This window comes from Pelecanus crispus, chromosome 2, assembly GCF_030463565.1.
Source record: "Pelecanus crispus isolate bPelCri1 chromosome 2, bPelCri1.pri, whole genome shotgun sequence".
NCBI classification, from domain to species: domain Eukaryota; kingdom Metazoa; phylum Chordata; class Aves; order Pelecaniformes; family Pelecanidae; genus Pelecanus; species Pelecanus crispus.
In genome coordinates, this window is record NC_134644.1 from 107,129,231 (window position 1) to 107,149,320 (window position 20,090).

At 38.4% G+C, this 20,090-nt stretch overlaps 1 protein-coding gene across 2 annotated transcripts in view; it reads left to right on the forward strand.

The window, feature by feature from the left end:
* The window catches only part of ERP44 (endoplasmic reticulum protein 44), a 55,446-nt gene that overhangs the window by 34,016 nt on the left and 1,340 nt on the right, over window positions 1-20,090 (forward strand). The window contains exons 5-11 of one of the 2 annotated variants that reach the window (XM_075705191.1): window positions 3,235-3,419; window positions 3,905-4,020; window positions 8,710-8,767; window positions 10,121-10,237; window positions 14,824-14,935; window positions 15,390-15,531; window positions 18,569-18,671. In XM_075705191.1, coding sequence (XP_075561306.1) covers window positions 3,235-3,419; window positions 3,905-4,020; window positions 8,710-8,767; window positions 10,121-10,237; window positions 14,824-14,935; window positions 15,390-15,531; window positions 18,569-18,671 — 833 coding nt within the window. The remainder of the gene's footprint in view (window positions 1-3,234; window positions 3,420-3,904; window positions 4,021-8,709; window positions 8,768-10,120; window positions 10,238-14,823; window positions 14,936-15,389; window positions 15,532-18,568; window positions 18,672-20,090) is intronic. The other variant, XM_075705192.1, reaches the window with a different exon arrangement.

A 20,090-nucleotide genomic window follows, 5' to 3' on the forward strand; every position in this document is an offset into this window, starting at 1 on the left:
TGAATTCAGTCTTGACAGTGGGCATTTTCTTACCGTTAATTTTTTTATGTAACTTCAGCACTTGATGAAGATTCACATTCCTAGGGACTGCAGTCTCCGTCTTGGAGAACCTTGAAGACCCCCTGAATGCCCATTCTGCAACCCATGCATCCTCATATAACTGTGGAAATAACCTGAAAGAAAAAGTCCATGTTGTGAGACAGACGTGTAGTTTTGGTGTTCTCTTGCTGTGGAGTTCTGTTACTGTAACAGTCTTGAATCTCAGTGTGTTTCTGTGAAACCTTGATATATAGTCCTCCTTGTCTCTTATTGGACCATGGTCAAGTTTTGATAGACTGACATACTGTCAGACCAAAGGTCCTTCTGTCAGCAGCAGAGAAGGGCAGCAAATGCCTTGTTTGCTGATGCTCAGCAAATATAAAGTGGTTCCTCCCCCACTATACTTGCCACCTTCTTGCAGGCAGCTCTTAGGTACTTTAACTAAAAAGTCACATTATTTTAAAGGAAGAAAAAAGTATTGATTTAATACTTGTTAATGTTGAATATATTGTCATCTTCCCTTGAGAAATTTATATTAATTTGAAATAAAAGTACTCTGAATTGAGGAGATAAAATGTCTTACCCTTAATTTTAACTGCAATTAGTGCACTAAGAAAGTCTTCTGGGATATTTAGGAAACCGGTCATATCCTTTCATAATCAGAATTGATAGGCTGAATTGTGTAATATTTTATAGTGATGCAAAGCTTGTTAGGAACTGGGCTTAGCTGGTGAAGCTTTTAAGCTTACTGGTTTGAGGGATGTTAAAGAATATTGTTATGGAGTAGACATGGTTCTTATTCCTTTGCTGTGCACGCTTTGTTTTCAGTTCTTGGACTAGTTTAAGTTGTGTAGCTGCTACAAAGATTGTTTTCAGTAACTAAAGCTGCAAGAGATTAATGGCTTTTTAATAGCAATTAAAACTACTGATTTTTTTTCACAGAGTGTTCTCCAGACAGCAGGGAATTAATTGTTTTTGTTATCTCTTAAAAGACCACAAGAGGTAGAGAGCTTTATGTGCTGGAGGACATTTACAGGCACAGTTCCACAGGGGACTGACTTATTTCCAGTTGCACAGGTTTTTCATTTTGGTTTGCAGCTGAGAGATGTATGTTAGCTGCTCAGCTTCAACAGTTTGGTCATGGCAGCTGCCTCTAAATAGTAGTTTTTACAGGACTTCAAAGAGTAAGTGTAAGATAGAAAGCAAATTTGCTTCATGATAAGTATGTAATTGAGAAGAAAGGACATTCTTGTCAGAAAGGATTAGTTTTTATGTCATTCAGTACTGTGCCAGGTGGACGCTCATTTGGTTGCTTTCCTGCTGTGGGCCAAGCCAGGTCACCTGAAGTGTATCCTTTGACTTCTAAGGAGTCAGTGAAAAGTAACAGGACATGCATTCAGCCCAGACTTTCAGTGCCTTCCTCTCGCTGTTGACTGGATGAAACTTCCCTGTCTCCAAAGGAGAAATCGGTCCGTTGAAGTTCACTGTTTCTCTTTGTGCTTGAGAGAGAAAGGGAGATGGGGAAGCGGGGTGGCTGTGGTTGACTGGAATGAGCCACCTCAAAGGTTAAGCAGCTCTGGAAAGTGGGCAGACTGCTCATATTTTGGGATTTAGTTGGTTTTAGATACAAACATGATTGAGGTTTAGGTAAACTGCATCCCACTCTAATAGAGGACACCCAGTTTTCACAGGGGCTGTGAAAATTTTTTTACTTCTAGAGTATTTTCAGGGGAGGAGTGAACAGGAGGGCATAATTAAAGTAAAAGGAAAGTGCTTGCAGAAGTCTACTTGGCATTACATGCTTTATTTGGTTTTAGTCTCATTTTCCTAAGAATCCAAAGTGTACCTGGTTACCTTGTTTCTCCAGTCCTTCCTCATAAAAACTCCTTGAAGCTTTTTGCTGAACTTCAACCACATCTGAAAGAGGGAAGAACATTCAAAGCTGTTAAGTACTCAATGAACTTTGATTAAAGCGGTTTCTGGATATTGGAGAAGCACAAAACCAATTTCTGCACTCTAGCAAAGGTTGCTGTAAAAACTCGAGGCTGATGGGTCATGCTCATTGTGCCATGGAACCATTTGCTGGTTACGTATAAGTTTCCCTGTCAATGCGTAGCTGGGAACTAGCTGCAACACCTATTGCAACTTGCTGTCCCAGTGATTAACCAAAGTGGAAGAGGGACAAAGGGGCACTTGGAGTACTCTGGTGGGGAGCAGTGAAGAATGGGATTATTGCCTTAGTAGTGGTTGAAGATAAGGTGCACAGGATGCACATTCATGGGAGACAGGGCTTTTTTGCTTCCGCTCAGTTTTATTCTTTTACTGCTCTTTTAATTTTACTGGAAAACCTCTTTCCATTTTTTATTATTCTTTTACATTTGTGAGTCTCGTGAATAAATAACTTATAGTTAACTAACTGACCTGTTATATAAAGGTGGAAATAGCTAGTGCTCTTATGCTAGATGAAAGCAAATACACATTGCTTTGTTGTACAAAGCTCTGTACGGTCCAAGTCTAGAAGGAAGCTGGGCCGCATGTATAGATATGAATGAAGAACTGTCTTGAAGGGAATGCTGACACTGGTTGACCACAAAGGTGTTTGCCTTAATTTAAAAACCTGAAATTTTGTGTTTGTTCAAAACCTGAACTGTTCAGAACTGTGACAGCAGTCTTCTGGCCTTCATAGACTTCAAGAAATATTTTGCACAGGGTTCACACTCTCTAAAATTTAAGACATGACAATTATATTTCCAGCACTGTAATTGAGATAAAAGTCATAGTGAGTTTAAAGAAAAATAGGGGATGATTTATTTTATTAAAATTTTCTCATGCGGATTAATAGAGATTTGGCAAGCTTTTAAGATTCTCATGTTCTTGTTATGCTGTTAAATTGGCTTTCCTAGTTGTTTGTAGGAAGTGTACTAAAGAAGTATAGCTGACCAAGTTGAGTCTTTACTTACTCAAGATTTTGGTCATGATTTTTTAATGAAGATCAGTACATGAGAGATACAGTAGCTGCTCTCCATTCTCTCCACTATGGCAATGTTTGGGTTTGTTTTTTTAGTTCTTGTTCAAAGATGTGGAACTGCTGATTCAGAGATTCCACTTACGTGCACACGTACATATATAAGATACAGTGTTCAGTGTATTTCTGTTTTGTAGGGTTTTGGTTTTATTTTCTTAATTTCTTTTTAGCGGATATAGCTCAGAGATACAGGATAAGCAAATACCCAACTCTGAAACTCTTCCGGAATGGGATGATGATGAAGAGAGAATACAGGGGCCAGAGATCTGTGACAGCAATAGCAGATTACATCAGGCAGCAAAAGAGTAACCCTGTTCGGGAGGTCCAGGATTTAGAAGAAATTAATTCTGTTGATGTAAGTCTTTCAATTTTATACCTTCTAAATATATTCTTATTCTTTTTTTTTTTTAAATGTTGAACTGGTGAAACATAATCTATTTGAAGTACATATTTACTACTTCTTTTTTTTCCATTCAGAAATGTTGTTTTTTTTTTAAACTGAGTCGAAAACTGGATCATTTCCAGTATTACAAATTATTCCGATATAATAATTTTCAACTGCATTCATTTTGTTACAATAACTCCACTACCGAATTGCTTATTTTACTTTTAAACATTTGAGAAGGATCATATGTTGTATTTGACAAGATACTTCTAGTGTTCTTCACTGGAAAAACATTCACAAGGATGCTTCTGAATATTGAAAAGACAGAAAAGAAATAACATCTGCATAGTTATTGACTGTTGAATGAATGGCACCTCTATATTTAATATCTTTAGGGAGTAATGATAGTTGTTGAGAATTTGAGGTAAGTTATAATTTAACCTTTGTTTTTACAGCGCAGCAGAAGAAATATTATTGGATACTTTGAGCAAAAGGACTCTGACAATTACAGAACCTTTGAAAGAGTAGCGAATATTTTGCATGATGATTGTGTATTCCTGTCTGCCTTTGGGTAAGTTTTAAAATGTGTTGATTGCATGACTTCATTATTGAAATTATGTTAATGAGTTGTGTATAATTTAGTTGAATGCACTGCTTTAATACTTTTCAGTGTGGTACAACTGAAGAGACTAGACCTGATAAATACACTGAGAGAAGGATAGGAGGAGGGAGGACAGAATTCCTCCTAGCATTAGTGTTTGCTGTGAAATCCAACTTTGATTTTTGCCTCCTTTTTCTTTTTTTCACTCCTTGTCAGTGTAGTTTAAATGTAACTGGGGGGGGGGGGGGGGGGGGGGGTAGACAGTTGTGTCCCAAAAAACTGCTGCTTTGGAGGGGGAGCGGACAAGTAGGGAAGAGTTCGAAAACTTTTTTGGCAAAAATTTTATCAGCTTTGCAGACTGAGTCTGAGTTGCAAAAACTTTTTTTGCAACCTCTTAATTTTTTTTTTCTTTAAAATTTGACCATTTTTTGTAGGTGTGTTCCCCCTCTTTTTGTAGGGGTGTTTTTTCCCTTCTTTTTTTCCTGTAAAGAATAATTCAGCAGTTGCTTTCTCATTTACTCTTGATGTCAGGGGAGAGGACCTTGTTCCAAAATGCCTGATTTCTGTGCCTGGGTCTGTTTCATGCAAGTTCTATGTCACCGCACGCAGTAACAGTTTAGAAAGGCAATTGCATTGATGAGCTTCATAGTGTGAGCCTAGAAGAACAACCTACAGAAATTCAAATTTCTCCTTGTTATACAGATTTACAACAATATTTTAAAAAATATTAAAAGATCTTCACTGGAGGAAGAAGAATAAATTAGGAGTGCGTGATTCCCTTTTTAAGTAGCATAATAAAATGCAATTATAGATCCTTTCTGCAGTGTTTAATGTGCCAGCACTAACCAATATAAAGTGATTGGGCATTAATGTGAATGCAGTGGTTTGCAGTCTACCCGCAGCTGCAAGATCAGGAATTTGCATGGGTTATGCTAGCTGTTATACCATATACAGTTGCCCTAAAGGTTTTTTGAATTGGATGTAGTGAAGGATAGCAGAGAAACTGAGAGGAACAAAATTTGTTGTCAGTCACTGATGCCTCTTCCAGTGTATTTCCAAAAAAAATGTTTGGGGGCTGCGGAGAGTATTTGTAATGTGCAGGAATACATGTGGCTTTCCTTTCCTTCAGTTCCTAATTAGGTATCCTATGACTGCATAAGCAGCCTTAGCCATGAGAGAGTAATCAAATCTTGTAAATCTGTGGTCTGTAGGTCTGTCAGTCTTATTCCCAAAGAGTGGCCATTATCTCAAATGTTTTCTGATGAGTGCATCCATGCTTATTCTCAGGACAGCCACTCTGAGTTGTTATTAGAATTTAAAATTATGTTTTGCCCCCTCATATGACTTCTCTTTTCAGGAATGCCTTTTTAAAAATCATTAGTAAGATAACAATACTTTTAAGATTCTCTCTCCTGTTGTTTGAGTCTGTTCATCTTTGGTTTGCTATTTGTCAACTTTGTATAATGAGACATAGTCTCCCACCACTCAGTGTTAGCATTTGGTTGTTGGATGCTGTTCTTGAAGTAGTTACTATGGGGTTCTTATTTTTTCTTTTTTTTTCTTTAGATGTAAGCAATAAACAAACATAATGGAACAGATCAATTTGATTATTTTTAACCTGCACATGTAACTACAGATTGCATAGCAGGCTTGTCGTTACTCTCTTCTCCAGACTCCCCTTCCCTTTCTAGCCTGGAGCTGTTAGTGTTTTAAAGTGCAGCCTTCCAGACAGCAACCTCAGCAACTAAATTTTGTCATCTCTGAGTGGCTTTGGCTCTCAAGCTTCCTAAAAAATCATATGTGAAAAGACTTCCAAGGGAGATACTGGCTATATAACAATGTATTCTATTCAGATTATATATAGCAAAATGTTTCATGAGGAGCTGGCCCTGCTCTGTGGAACTCTTCCGACTGAGCATCCTAACAGCCCCTGGGAGGGATTTTGGGTTTGCTATGGACAGAGTTAAACAGGTATATGGTAACGTGAGCTGTCATGTTCAAACTTCTAGTAAGCTAAAATAAACTCAAAACAATCAATTTGACAGGAAAAAAAATAATTACTTTACTAACTTCTGTTAAGGCAGAACTGTTCCCTGCTATGCCAAAATTATACTGGGTTTAGGTAGTTGTACTAGCTTATTTTTAAACTGTATTAATGGTACTTAGTTGCAGATCATCTTCATGCTTCAAACTGTTCTTAAATCAACTGATCCTTACAGTTCTGTTAAGATCTGAGGCAACTCTAGAGCAAGAGTAATGAGAGAAGACTTGTAAGCAGGAGATAGGAGGGATACTGATGAAGGGATATTAGAGGTAGATTTTAGAAGTAGAACTAGAGGGATAAATCTGAAATGTTTGTAGACATGGAAGAGAATGGCCTTGTGCCACTGAGCCATAGCACAGGAAGCCAAATGCAGAAAACCAAAACAAACAGCCAAAAAACCCCTTTTATCTTAAAAGGCTATGATGAACTGTAGATAATTCATGGAAGAGAGTGACAAATCTAGGAACTGTTTTAATTTTGTGTTAGCAAGCAAATATGGGGTGGGGGTGAGGGGATGTTGTGTGGTTCCAAGAGGTTTACCTTCTACATTATTGCTTCAAGAAAAGACAAAATGCAAACAGAAGTGTTTCCATTTTGGTAGTTGTTTTAAAAAGGTGTATCTTCAGGCGTTTGGGATTTTCACATCATCTCCCCACTTTGAGTTATCCGAAACAAATCAGTCACAATTGCAGCTACTGGAGAGGAAGAACACGGAAGAGGACCTTTTGGGTTCCACCGCAGGCTTACCCTAGAGCATATATTTCATTATAGATTATTATCAGCTTACCAAGCAGTGAGTGATTGGGGAGGTGGCTTCTATGTCTTCACTTTCTTATTATTCAGTGAAGGATTGTTTGGGATGCGAGTGGTTTACCTCAGTGATGATGGTCACAACGAAGCCTAATTTCACATTGTGGGAGCAGTCATCACGTTTCATAGAATCATAGAATGCTTTGGGTTGGAAGGGACCATTAGAGGTCACCTAGCCCAACCCCCCTGCAGTGAGCAGGGACAGCTTTAACCAGATCAGGTTGCTCAGAGCCCCGTCCAGCCTGACCTTGAATGTTGCCAGGGATGGGGCCTCTACCACCTCTCTGGGCAACCTGTTCCAGTGCTTGACCACCCTCATTTTTAATAAATTTCTTTCTAATGTCTAGTCTAAATCTATTCTTCTTTAGTTTAAATCCGTTATTCCTTGTCCTGTCAAATTTTGAAATACAAAAATGCATTTTAAAATACACATCTCTAAACTGGTGCAAGTAAATGTCACAAACGATGCAAGATATCTTTTGTATGTGGTAAGAAAAGGATAATTGGATCAAATAGAATAAATAAAACATAGGTACTTAGAGTTAAGCCTTATGATGTCTTCCCCCCCCCCCCCCCCCCCCCCCCCCTTGGCCCTCTCAATTGTTCAGACCCCTGGAAGATTTACTTCATCTTGCAGTGAGATAAATGAAGATATTTTTACTTCTCTTCCCCCCCCACCCCCCGCCCTTTACATCTCTTAACCAGTCTTCACCAATGCTTATATTGAGTCCACAGAAGAGATACTATAATTGGAGAACCTGGAACACATAGCTAACAATTCCAGAGGCTGGCATGCTTTCTTTTTAGCCTATGCTAAAAGGAAAAGAAATAGGTAGTTCATTTTACTCTTTTGTGGCTTATGCAGTCAGTCAGTTCATGAGTTACATTGGAACAGCAAGGCATGGGAGAGAAGAAGATAGGAGGCCTCTTTTGATGTCTGAACGTGGTGAAAGGGTTTATTTTTGTTGACACCTTTCTTTTTTATTTTTATTTTTTTCTCTCTCTCCTATGTTGGATGCATAGCTGTCCCCATTTGTTTGAATAAGAGATGATAATTTTGGGGGTACAACCTAGCAGCTTTCAGGGCGCTCTGTTGTGACTGGGATTAAGGAACCACAAAATATTCCAGAGGCAGGGGAGGAACTTACTAAGGTGATGTAGTAAGCTGAATACAGAGAAGGAACTGCGTGTGTTCTCCAGGTACACACATACCATATCATGAGTGGTCAGAAACTGCATGCTGTATCTTGTGCTCTCTAGATCTGGTTTGAGGGTAAAATGGACAGTATGGGCTTGTTTGCTATAATTTTTCTCATTGCCTGTGCCAGTAGAGCACCTCAAAGCCCTTCTTTATCAGGGTAGATAAGATGTAAATTTCTAGTGTAAACAACAGAACAGGAAGAATAAACGCAAACAACAATCCACCTTTCTCTCCTTCCTTAAGAAAAGGTATTAATTTGTTTTAAATTTACCAGATTATATTAATTCTGTAACATTTTTCTCTGCTGGTCTCTTATCCAGAGTTGTACTTACATTCATCACTTGCACTTCAGTGCCTTTAGTCCACACTTCTAATCTTAGGGATACATCTTGCTGACTCCCTTAATGCCCTCTCATCTAGCCAGGCCAAGTTTCTGTGGAGTCACTTTACAGTTTACTTTAAAGATCAAGGATTTTAATTCTCCAATTTTTTTAAGGGAAAAAAAAAAAGTAAAGAAAGGATAGCAAATTAAAATATGATTTTTGGTATCTCAGTTATTTTATTTGTCCGTACCAAGACATGCTTACTGGTTGGTTTGTTGTAGGGCTATTTCAAAAGCAGAGAGATTTAGCGGAGACAATGTAATCTACAAGCCACCAGGGGTAAGTGTAACTATGTATTTTATTCTGCTTATTATCATTATATGTGAATATGAACTAATGGAGGCTATAATCAGATCATTCAGTATGTTACTGCATCTCAGCTCTTAATTTTATTTCATCACTAAATAGTCTGAGAAATAGGGTCGTAGGAACTAGTGTTTCTGAGTCAGTGAAAAAGATCTCTGTCTCATTTGTGGCCAATTAATGCACAAAACCAAAATCTGTCATTTTAAATGTCAATGTCCAGAAATGTGGGGGTGTTTTTCTTAAGAAACACAGTCGACTCATCATGTGTATAGAGACTTTGTGTTCTGTAGAAGTCTTAAAAATCTGTGAAGTTCAACAGCTGGTGCACTTCGTGTTTTACAAAGCAAGTGACAATTACAAAGTATTTTTCTGACTATCACTTGCCTGTCTTGTGTGTCTTAGCCCACAAGGGCTAAGAGCTGTTCTCTTCATTTAAAAAAAAAGGAATTAATAAAATTAACTGTATGTTAACAAACTCTCATAAACATAGTTTTACTTGAGGAAAAATTGAGTACAGAAGAAAATCTGCAAGAATGGCTTTTTAGAAACATAATTAATATCTGGCAATCTGCTCCTTTCTCAAATATAATGTATGAAGAGAGTTGCTTACAAAAGAGAAATAGATTAAAAAAGACCTAAGGGGGGAGGGAGTTTCAAACCTTTTTCTGCGAAAACAGATTTTATTAGGTTGCCTAATTTATATGGCGTTTCTGTTTCTGAATTAAGGTGTGCTTAATCATGGCCACAGCTTGCGAAGTCATGCTTCGCTTCATGTTAACCAAAACTGTAATTACATGAAAAGATGGCAGGACTGAATTCTGAGTTAAAACTACCAGCAAATAAAGGAAAACTATTATTTATTCATATCTCTCTGGCAAAGCGAATATAAAATACAAGTTTCAAGTCCTGTAGGACACTGGGAGGTTTTTTTGGTGAGTCTTTGTAACTATCAGCTTGAAGAAGCTTAATATCTGCATTTAGTTTATATCTAAATGGGTTTTTTAGGTATGGAGATACTATTTCTCAGCCTGATAGAACTCTAAACAGCCTCTTTTTGAAGCACCCCTAATTTGGAAATAAAGTATCTTTTCAGTTCTTCTTAAGTGGAGTTGACTGCATAAATTATCATCTCTAGCATTTATTTTCCTGTTGTACTTTTGTAACCTAGTTAATAGAACTGGTGCATGCACAAGGGTTGAATATTGGTGTAAGATTGACTTTCAGTTATGGATATTGTTACTTTTATGTTGGATTAAGTAATGTACTTTGTACATAGCAGTGTCATTTTTACTGTTTCTCAGCTAGTGTATTTTTCTTTTTCAACAGGAAAATGCTCCAGATATGGTGTATTTAGGCTCGCTAACAAATTTTGATTTGATTTATGCGTGGACACAAGATAAATGCGTACCACTAGTTCGAGAAATTACATTTGAAAATGGGGAGGTAAGAATTTTTTCTACCATTCTACGTTTGGTTTTTCTTTCTCAAAACCAAAGTGTCTCTTTCAAGGTCTTTAATCCATGCCAAAGAACTTTCTGCATGCCTTGCTTTTGACAGAAAATAGCTGCCAGGTAATGTCTTTTCATTCTTTTGGAGCTTTTTGGCTAGACTTGAAGTTCACTGGAGACAGATTGTAGTGGTCTCATACAGTACCAGAGTAAGAGGTTATAATCATGCATATAGTTTACACAAGAAGTGTCTGGTGATTTGCGGAGTGTGGATGCTTGGACACTAAGAATGTGCGTGTGTAAGAAGGTGTGTGTCTAAGTATGTATGGGTGTGTAATACCTTGGGTAGGTTGCATTATTCATTTAAATTAAGTACATATTATTTATACAGATGTTATCACTAAATGTTGATTTAAGATCCAGACATAAATGTTATTTAATTGATTTTTGCATCTGTTATGACCTTGAAAAATTGGTTCTAGTCAGGGTAGAAAATGTCCATGTCAGCATGTCTGTGACAGTTTGAAAGAGTGAAATAGTTGTGAACTATCCCTTAATTATAATCAGCTTTTTTCTACTACTAACTTTAACATTACATTTTAAATGTTTCTGTGTTAACGACTTCCAAAGCATTATCTAATAAATAAGCACATTAAATGGTGGCTGACCACCTATGGAACTGGCAGTTTTCTGGGAATTGTAATAAAAACCATGTGATATTTCCCCCCCCCCCTCAAATCTGTGTTTAAGCACTGGTACCTTTTAATCTTTTTAGCTTCACATGCTCTTTCCCTTGGGTTTCTTCTTTGAGCTGTAATTCGTAAGATGGAATTTGGGGGTTTGCTTTTAAACATCTCTTTTCTTCTCATTATCCTTATTTTCTTTCAATGCCTTTCTGTTTTCTTTTGTAACTTACTCCTCTTTCATCTATTTCCAAATCCGTTTTATAAAATTTCTTTTGCACAATAACCAACAGGGAAAAAAAAAACCCTTCAGAAAATTAGCAAGTTTGTAGTATCTCAAAAGGAGTGTTTGTAAATGGCCAGAGTATCTGCTAGAAACTCTGGTGAGGTGTGTGACAAATTACAGTATGTTGTCCACACTGTATTAGAAACTAAATAATCAGTCATATGATTTGTTCTCAGTTTGCACACTTCTCTTTTTTTTTTTATTTTTTTTTTTTATTCTGACTCTGCAGTGTATATAACACTGATGTTTGGAGCACGCACAACACGTCAGGTTACATGACAGAGGGAGGGATAGGGTGGAATGCACAAAATGGTTTAAGTACAACCTTCTAGTCAATGCCACCAACTTTTATTGGAAAGTTCTGATAGTTAAAGAAATTTTAATTCTTCATTTGCAACTCAATATGTAAAAGATGCCACATGATAACATGTTTAGAAGTGTGTGGTAGATTTTCAGTGTACTTTTCCCATGGTGAACTTGGATTCTGAGCCTTAGAAGCCAAGCTTCATCACTGTCAGCTTGTTCCACATTGTGTCATGGTTTTTCTGGTTCTCTCAACCCTCAATTCCTGTTTACTTAGGCAGATATTCACAATTCCAGTGTGACATTTTGCCTAGCAACACTTGTTTAAAAATTTCCGTGCTGCCAGTACCCAAACAAATTTAAACATGCCAAAATTGACATATTTCTGCCTGCTGAAATTGTGTAGTAATTAAATGGGCTTTTAATGCATACTGCACAATATTACAGGGTAAAAATATGAAGTGCTATGACTGTTAAGCTGTGTTTATGGTACTAGAATACCACAAGTTCTTGTTGTGGCTGGGATAAAGTTAATTTTTTTTTCTTCCTAGTAGCTGGCATAGTGCTGTGTTTTTGGATTTAGCATGAGAATAATGTTGATAACGCGCTGATGTTTTAGTTGTTGCTAAGTAGTGCTTACACTAAGTCAAGGACTTTTCACCTTCTCATGCCGTGCCAGTGAGAAGCTGGGAGGGGGCACAGCCAGGACAGCTGACCCAAACTGGCCAAAAGGCTATTCCATACCATATGATGTCATGCTCAGTATAGAAACTGGGGGGAGTTGGCCGGGGGCTTACTGCTGCCCAGGAACTGGCTGGGCATCTGTCAGCAGGTGGTGAATGATTGCATTGTGCATCACTTATTTTGATGATGATGATGATTATTATTATTATTGTTATTATTTTCCCTTCCTTTTCTGTCCTGTTAAACTGTCTTTATCTCAACCCATGAATTTTACTACTTCTTTTTCTTTTTTTTTTTCCTGATTCCTTCCCCCATCCCACTGGGGAGGGGGGAGTGAGTGAACAACTGTGTGGTGTTTACCTGCCTGCTGGGTTAAGCCGCAACACCGTCTCAATAAGATAAAGACAAAAATTTCTGTGACAGACTTTAAATTCAATTTTAAAATAAAAATTGGCCTCTGTAAACTGCTGGTGGTTTTTTTCCTCATTTTCTTTTTAATGTTTTCATTATCTGATGAGTGTCATGGGCAGGCTAGGTAGGAAGATGCCTGATCTGAACAGAGTTCATCATTGTGACTTTAGACAACACATAGTAATTGAAGTCTGAAGCAAGGTCTTCTGCTTGAGAAGACTGTCTGTTTGAGAGACAGTTCCTGTGCTTGACAAGAAAAGGCTATTTGGAATAGTAATATCATTCAGAAGAAATCACTGTTTAACCTGTAGTCAGTCTGTTTAGTTTTACATTGTATGAATACAATGAACTGTGTGGTCTAACAGTGGTGATGAACTATAAGTTTTTGAAAGGGTAAAAGGTTTCTCAAAGGCACGCGGGAGTAATGTGGGCAGCTCAGATCTAATGAACAATCTTTTGATATTCTCAGTGCCAAATGAGACAGTAGCTTTTGAGGGAGCAGTCCAAAGCAAGTGAAATTGCTATTCCACTTGCCGTGTCCTGATCAGTAAGACATGCTAAGAAAGCTGGAATAGAAAAGCAAACAAAGGAAAGTACTTCATAAAAACCAGTTAGGGCCAAAATTTAGCAAGGCTTTCAAGCCAGCTTTCCTAACAACCTGTTTGGTGATGAATTGATCTTGCAAATATAACTTGCCACATATAAGGGTTTTAACAATGCAGATATCAAAACCGAGGTTGTCCTTTCAGCTTCTTACAAGCAACAGGGGAGCTTAGAGCCGGAATACCAATCTCTGTTTGGGAGTTCTCCCTCTGGAAATGTACCTGCTGAAATGAGTGAGGAAATGGAGCCGTAATCGTAGTGGTACGAAACAGACTTTTTCACATTCTCGAAATAGGAGAGGGGGTTGAGACCCAGCCGAATTCACGTGTAAAAATGAGAATGAGCAGATGTGATTAGTGGTTGGTTTAGGGATAGATTGGGAAGCTTGGATTTTGTCAAGAGCACTGAATTTATTAGGATCTTTGCAATATGCTGTTAAAAGACCAAGCTTCAACTTACCTGACAGACTTAGTTGAAGGGAGAATGACAGCCATTTCATGTACACTATGTAACTCGCTGCCTACTGATACAGAAAGCGTTTCTTCCAACTTACTGCAAATCAAAAATACCTGAAGAAACTATTCTATTTGGTGGCAGAACGAATGAGTGCTATCTGTCTCAAAAACCATAGATTTTATTCTGATACAGGCTAGAATCAAAGAAATAGCAGCACTTGCTTGTATACCAGTTGTGCAAGTGAAAGATAGGCAAGACTGTAGGCATTTGTGAGATGATAAACGATTATTTCTTCAATCAGGCTCTAGCAAGTTGAGCTGATGTTCAGAGGTGTCCAAAATGCGCTTTTGAAGCAAGCAAATGTGTGTTGTTTGTGTTTTGAGTAAAAGAAAAATCCTGAATAAATTATTCAAGGAGTTCCTACACTTATCTGTCCCTGGACAGAGATCTTTAATAGGCACTCAGGCTGCAAGAACGCATTTCTATGAGGAACTAAAGCTTGTCTGTCCAACAAAGGTTTTAATTTCTTCATCAATTTTAGTAATATACTAGACTGTGAATTTAATAATGGTGTTATACAGATGACCAGTCAGGACACACTTACTGGCAAAAGAGCAGTACTTGATCGTAACCGATACAGCTATGTCATTAGCTTCTGCTTTTTTTTTTGCTTTTTTTTTTTTTTTTTTTTTTAAAGATGGAGTTACTTAAAGATATTCATTTATTGGGGTATGCTAAGAAAACACCAACTTAGTACATGAACCAAGCTAGGACTGGGTCTGGAATACACACTCAGCTTTTCATAGCATTTAATACCATGCTGTTCAGGCCTTACTGCTGTTTCTCTGAAGATGTTGTTTTCTCAGAGTTGGGCTATTTCTTTTGAGCAACTCTTCCAGTGCAAGTGTATCCCTTCCCAAAATATTGATAATGAAATACCTTCATCCTTTATCTGCTGTATATGATACAGAGGAAGGAAACATGGTCGACTGTATCACTTGGGTATCTTAGCTGAAGGGTCAGCAGTTAACATCTTTAGTCCTGTTCTTTCAGCTGTTCTCTCTTCAGAGAGACCTCACTGAATTTTAAAATCGCTGGAATCGCTTACTTTGAGTGCCCTTAAGAAATGAGATTTGTCATTTGTTTTCTGTGCAGGAACTGACAGAAGAAGGCCTTCCTTTTCTCATACTTTTCCACATGAAAGATGACTTGGAGAGTTTAGAGAAATTCCAACAGGAGGTTGCACGACAGTTAATAAGTGAAAAAGGTTTGTAGTAATTCCTACTACTTCTTGTTTTTACTGGTATAATTTTTTTCAGGCAAACTCAGAGTGGACGCAAAGGCCAAACAGAATCCTAGCTTTAAAGCTCTTGAGTCTGAAGGGCTTTATGTACTTTTGACAGTGAGGACCAACTCCTCTGGAAATGATTAAAATAGGTAACACAAATTATTAGTAAGTAACTATTTCAGAAGTCCTTCTTGTCTAAATGACTTCATGCAGTTTGAGAGGGCATTAAACAAAACTTCAGTTTGTATTGTGGCCAAAAACACTTTAAGAAAAACCCACTATTTTGGTGGTGTTAGTTATTTAAATCTATTTTCAAGTTTTGTGTGTTGGGTCTATCTAATGTCTCCACCTTTATAATACTTATTACAGTGTTTAGGGTTTCAAGATAATAAAAAAAAATTACCATGGATTTTTGTCTGCTTAAAATTTTAAGGTACAATAAACTTCCTCCATGCTGACTGTGATAAATTCAGGCACCCACTCCTCCATATTCAGAAGACTCCAGCAGACTGCCCTGTTATTGCCATTGATAGCTTTAGGCACATGTATGTCTTTCCAGACTTCAGTGACTTGTCGTAAGTATTTTTCTTTGTGCATTTTGATTTGAGAAGAGCAAAGGAAAAGACATGTGCTCCTATTTTAATCAGTACTATGATAGGAAGATGAATAAATCTGGGATAGGTAAAGCTGTCTATGTATGATTCAGAGTCAGAGCCTTAAAGCAATATGAATTGGTGTGAAGTCATTGTTTAAATGGAGTTGCATTGCTTTATGCAAGAAGAGAATCTCACATTACGTTTCTAGATGCTGCTCTTATTTGAATTCAAAGTTTTGCTATTTCCATAGTAGTTAGGCATTTGGAGCCTGGCATGGTATTTTTAGTGGTAATCTAGATATATCAATTAACGTTAAAAGGTTTAAAATACTACATTCCATGTAGAAGTGCTGTGTTATGCAATGATTACTGTAAAATGCACCATGTAAGAATTCCCAGCCTGCTGGTTTGGTTTTTCCTGCTCTGCAATTCCAGCAGAGAAATCCTTATTGCGTGGGTTTCTGAAATTTTCCACGTGCAGCTTGGAAAATGCCTGATCATCAGCATGTTATCTGGATAAAATATGTGAGAGAGAAGAATGAGGGTACTTAGGCAAAGTGCCACTTTGATAATCCTCTTTACATCAGCCTCTCTCTTCATGTTGTACTGCCTTGGAAGCAGATGTTCTGTCTCCCGTGGTTCAGTTGAGGAGTGAGGATGTGTATGTTTTATCTTCAGGGGCTTTCAGCACGAGACAAGCGTTCTGTCTTTGTCTTCAGGTTGTGCGTTAAGTTCCAGTTTCTGTCTCAAAGGAGGTACCTGCATATACACTGCTTGTTAAGTCCCGGTCAGATGCCTAGGCTTTGAGACTTGAATTTTTGCCCATTCAGAAATTTTTGTCCATTCATACTTTTAATAACGCAGGGTATTTCATTTTTGTCAAAGCCAAGGATTCAAAACTCAGACTTAGCATGCAATGTGAACGTAACCCCATGTCTAATTCTACCATTCCAGCAGGCATTTTTCTACCTCAAATGTTGACATTTGGAAGAGGGGTTCAAACCTAGCTTCTCCCCATAATTCTCCACAGGCATATTCGTAAAATGTAGTCTCTGTTTGGTGTATCTCAAATAGTGCTTTTCAAATACCTAAAGCTATGTATGTGAAAACTCTGATAGTGACTATTTTTCTCCCTGTGTTTCTGTTTCTTCGGAAGATCATGTTCACCACACAAAAAAAATAGTGGGATATTTGCATTTTGAAAGCACTCCTTTTATTGTCACTTTTGAAACAGCCCTAAAGTATATTAATAGAGATGTTTAGTTTAGACTTTCATGTTTGTTTCTTACATGTTCTGTTTCTGTGAAACACTATAACACTATCAGAATAATAGAAGCTATTTGCTTGTTTTTATACCAATTGTTACATATAAGTGAAGATAAGAGAGATGTTAGGATAGTAGACAGTTGCGTAATGATAAATAATTATTCAACCTTACTCTAGGAGATTGAGCTGATACTTAGAAATACCTAACAAACAGTTTGGAAACAAGGAGAGCTTGGAGCTCCTGGGGTGATACTTTTTTGTGTGTGTTTGTGTGGTTTGGATTTGTGTTTTGGTTTTGTTTGTGGGTTTGTGTTGGCGGGTTTGGGGTTTTTTTAAATAATAGGTAAAATCTTCATTCTGAGACTTTCATCTACCTGCAAGGGTTTCTGCCACTTTAGTCCATTTTCTGAACTCCTTTACAAACTGGCCCCAGACTGTCTCTTGTAATCTCAGTGCTGCCACCAACCCATAGGGTTTGGACACTGTACTTTCAGAACCAGCCCACTAAAAGATTTCCTCTCTCTTTAGGGAGTCGTCTTTTTGGAGGATAGCCACGTCATAGGCAAATCAGACCACCACCCAATATTTTGTCCTCATACTTTGGCCACCTGGCCCTATTCATCCTGCTGTTGCAGGTCAGAAATGATAGCAAGGAGTGCTCAACAGATCAGTTGTGGCTTCTCAGCAAGAACTGGCTGAGCTACAAGTGGCTGTAGGCACCAATGTCCTTGCTACATTAGGAGAGGAGAAGAGGTTGGAGGGGAATGTCTCCAGCAGTGTGCCTGACCTAGAACAGGGTAGGAGCCCAAGGTAGAGCAGGAAGCAGTGATTCTGCTCTCCCTGCAACCAGGCTGGAATGAACGCCCTTCTCTCCATCAGTACTAATTCCTGATCTTACCTGGGAAGTGGAGGACCCCTCAGAGTACCACTGTAATACTGACTGGTTACAGATGTTGCTGTAGTGATACCTTCTGACTCTACATTATACTGTGTTTTATCCATAGAGTTTTCTAATGATCTGAAATACTGCTGATAGCCCGTCTGACCACACTTTGTCCCTCTTTCCTAAACATAATTGGTCCGATGAAAGACTCCCTACAAAACTTGTCTCCATTCATACATTACCTTTTGATTGCATGCATAGTGCTCACGTTATAGTTTTTTTTATCTCATCTTTAATACTTATTAGATCAACTCTTCATTTTAAGCTTTTTAGTCTATTCGATGTTTCACAAATAAAATTTGATGCTGTAGTTTAGCACGTTTGCTGTGGGTGACAGTGGATGATCTCAGATTAGATTTACATTGATATCCTCTTAGTGCTTATCTCTAGTGTATATGCAGTTGCTCAGGCACTAGAGAGCCTTTCAAAGATGTTTTGTCAATACTGCTACCCAACTGTCATTTGTATCTGTAAACTGTGCATTTGGAACCTGCTGTTCCCTCTTACATTATGGTTAGTGGGGAGCTGAAGTGAGTATACAATGAAGTTATCGGCTAGTAGAACTCTGTGGGAGTTATTGAAAAGATGAAATACTTGCTGTGTTCTCAAGAGACAGTGGAAAGAAAAAGAAGCTGGTAGGATACCTTAACAAACCGTTTGGCTTCCTGTCCTCTATTAATCACCTAAAAGTGGACATAGTGTGCCAGATAAACAGAAATTGGCTACTCTAAACAGTGCACTTTAAATCATCTGTGTTGGGGCATAGTTTGTAATAAACACATGGGTGTTTCTGTTGGATTTGTTCCAGAGTTCCAGGTAAACTGAAGCAATTTGTACTAGACTTGCATTCTGGAAAATTGCATAGAGAGTTCCACCATGGCCCTGATCCAACTGATGTAGCACCTGGTCAGGTAAGGTTACAACAAATATGTTTAATTTGGCCATTTAATAAAGACCTTTTTTTTATTCCTTGTCAGAACTGTGCTTTCTGACATGCATGTACTTTTAACTTCAGTCTCCTGAAAGAGACGTCTGTTTATAGAAGCATAAGGTTGCCACTTCTGCTTGGCTCTTCTTTTAACTTCCTTTGGGTCAAGGTGGGGAGAGCATTAGGGGGAAGTATGCTACCTGTTTGCATTGAATAAGGGAATAGTTTAAGAATATGTATTTTCTCCACTGAAACAGAAGATCTTGGGCCAGATGACTGTTCTGAGCTTATAGAGCTGCTTTTATGTTCTCGTGTGATTTTGGTGCAAAAACTGATGATACTTCATAGATGCATTATTTCCCACATGACACACTATGAGAGGGTGCTTCTAAGGGGAAACATCAATTGAATGTTTTATATATTTACTCAGTCACCAATCCAAGCAGGAGGCAGATTGTTAGAGCATCAACAAAAGACTGATAAGCAGTAATAGGGCTTATTACTTTTATTAATGCAGTTAACAAGCGGCATTAATAGTGGTCACAGGCTGCATTTGTCAGTTTGGGTTTGTCACTGTTCTGATCAAAGGTTGTCATGCTGTATAATTACATGCCTGGAAGTCACTCTTGGGATCTCTTCTGGAACACAACTAGTAGATGCTTCTCCAGACAAAACTCAGGAGCACCTCTGTTTAGTTTAATCGAAGAGGCAGAAAAGAAGGGACATTACCAGCCCTGATTCCCTCTGCTCAGCCCAGTCTTCTAACTGTGTCTTGATCAGCCTTGTATCTTCTTGATACACCACTCAGCTCATATGCTTACTGTCATGCTGAAAAGTGCAAACCTAACAGCCTGTCAGGTAAACTTCTCATTACCTCAGGCCCTCTCTAAACAAGTAACTGTTTTTAAACACTTAAGTTATATGTTGCATTGTCTAGGGCTCAAAGAACCATGTTGATCCCAGAGGAGACCTAGTGCCCTTGTGTTGGGGTGCCTTGGGCCATCCCAGAACCCATGGGTGAGGGACAGAAACGATTTATGGCTACAGGCTCATTTTCCTGGTCATCTGTGGGATGTGGTAAGGGTGGCTCTGCGCTAAGCCATGTGAGTGCAGCCTCCTCTTGCCCTGCTCAAAGTTAAAAGATTTAAAAGCGTGAAAGCCCTGGAGAGCTTGCCTTGGGCCAGGAGAATGACTGCTTTTGAATGTTGCTATGGCTGGCCATGGAAACACGAGGGCTGAATTGTCTGAGCAGTAATTCATTTAACTGGTAACTCCCCGTGTTTCTCAGGAATTCATTGAGCAACCAGAATTCAGGTCAACAGGAGGAGATGCAGAAAATAGGGCTGGAGACTGAGGCGTAGGCCAGGCAGGAGGTCAGCTCAGAGCTAGACAGGCATGCGTG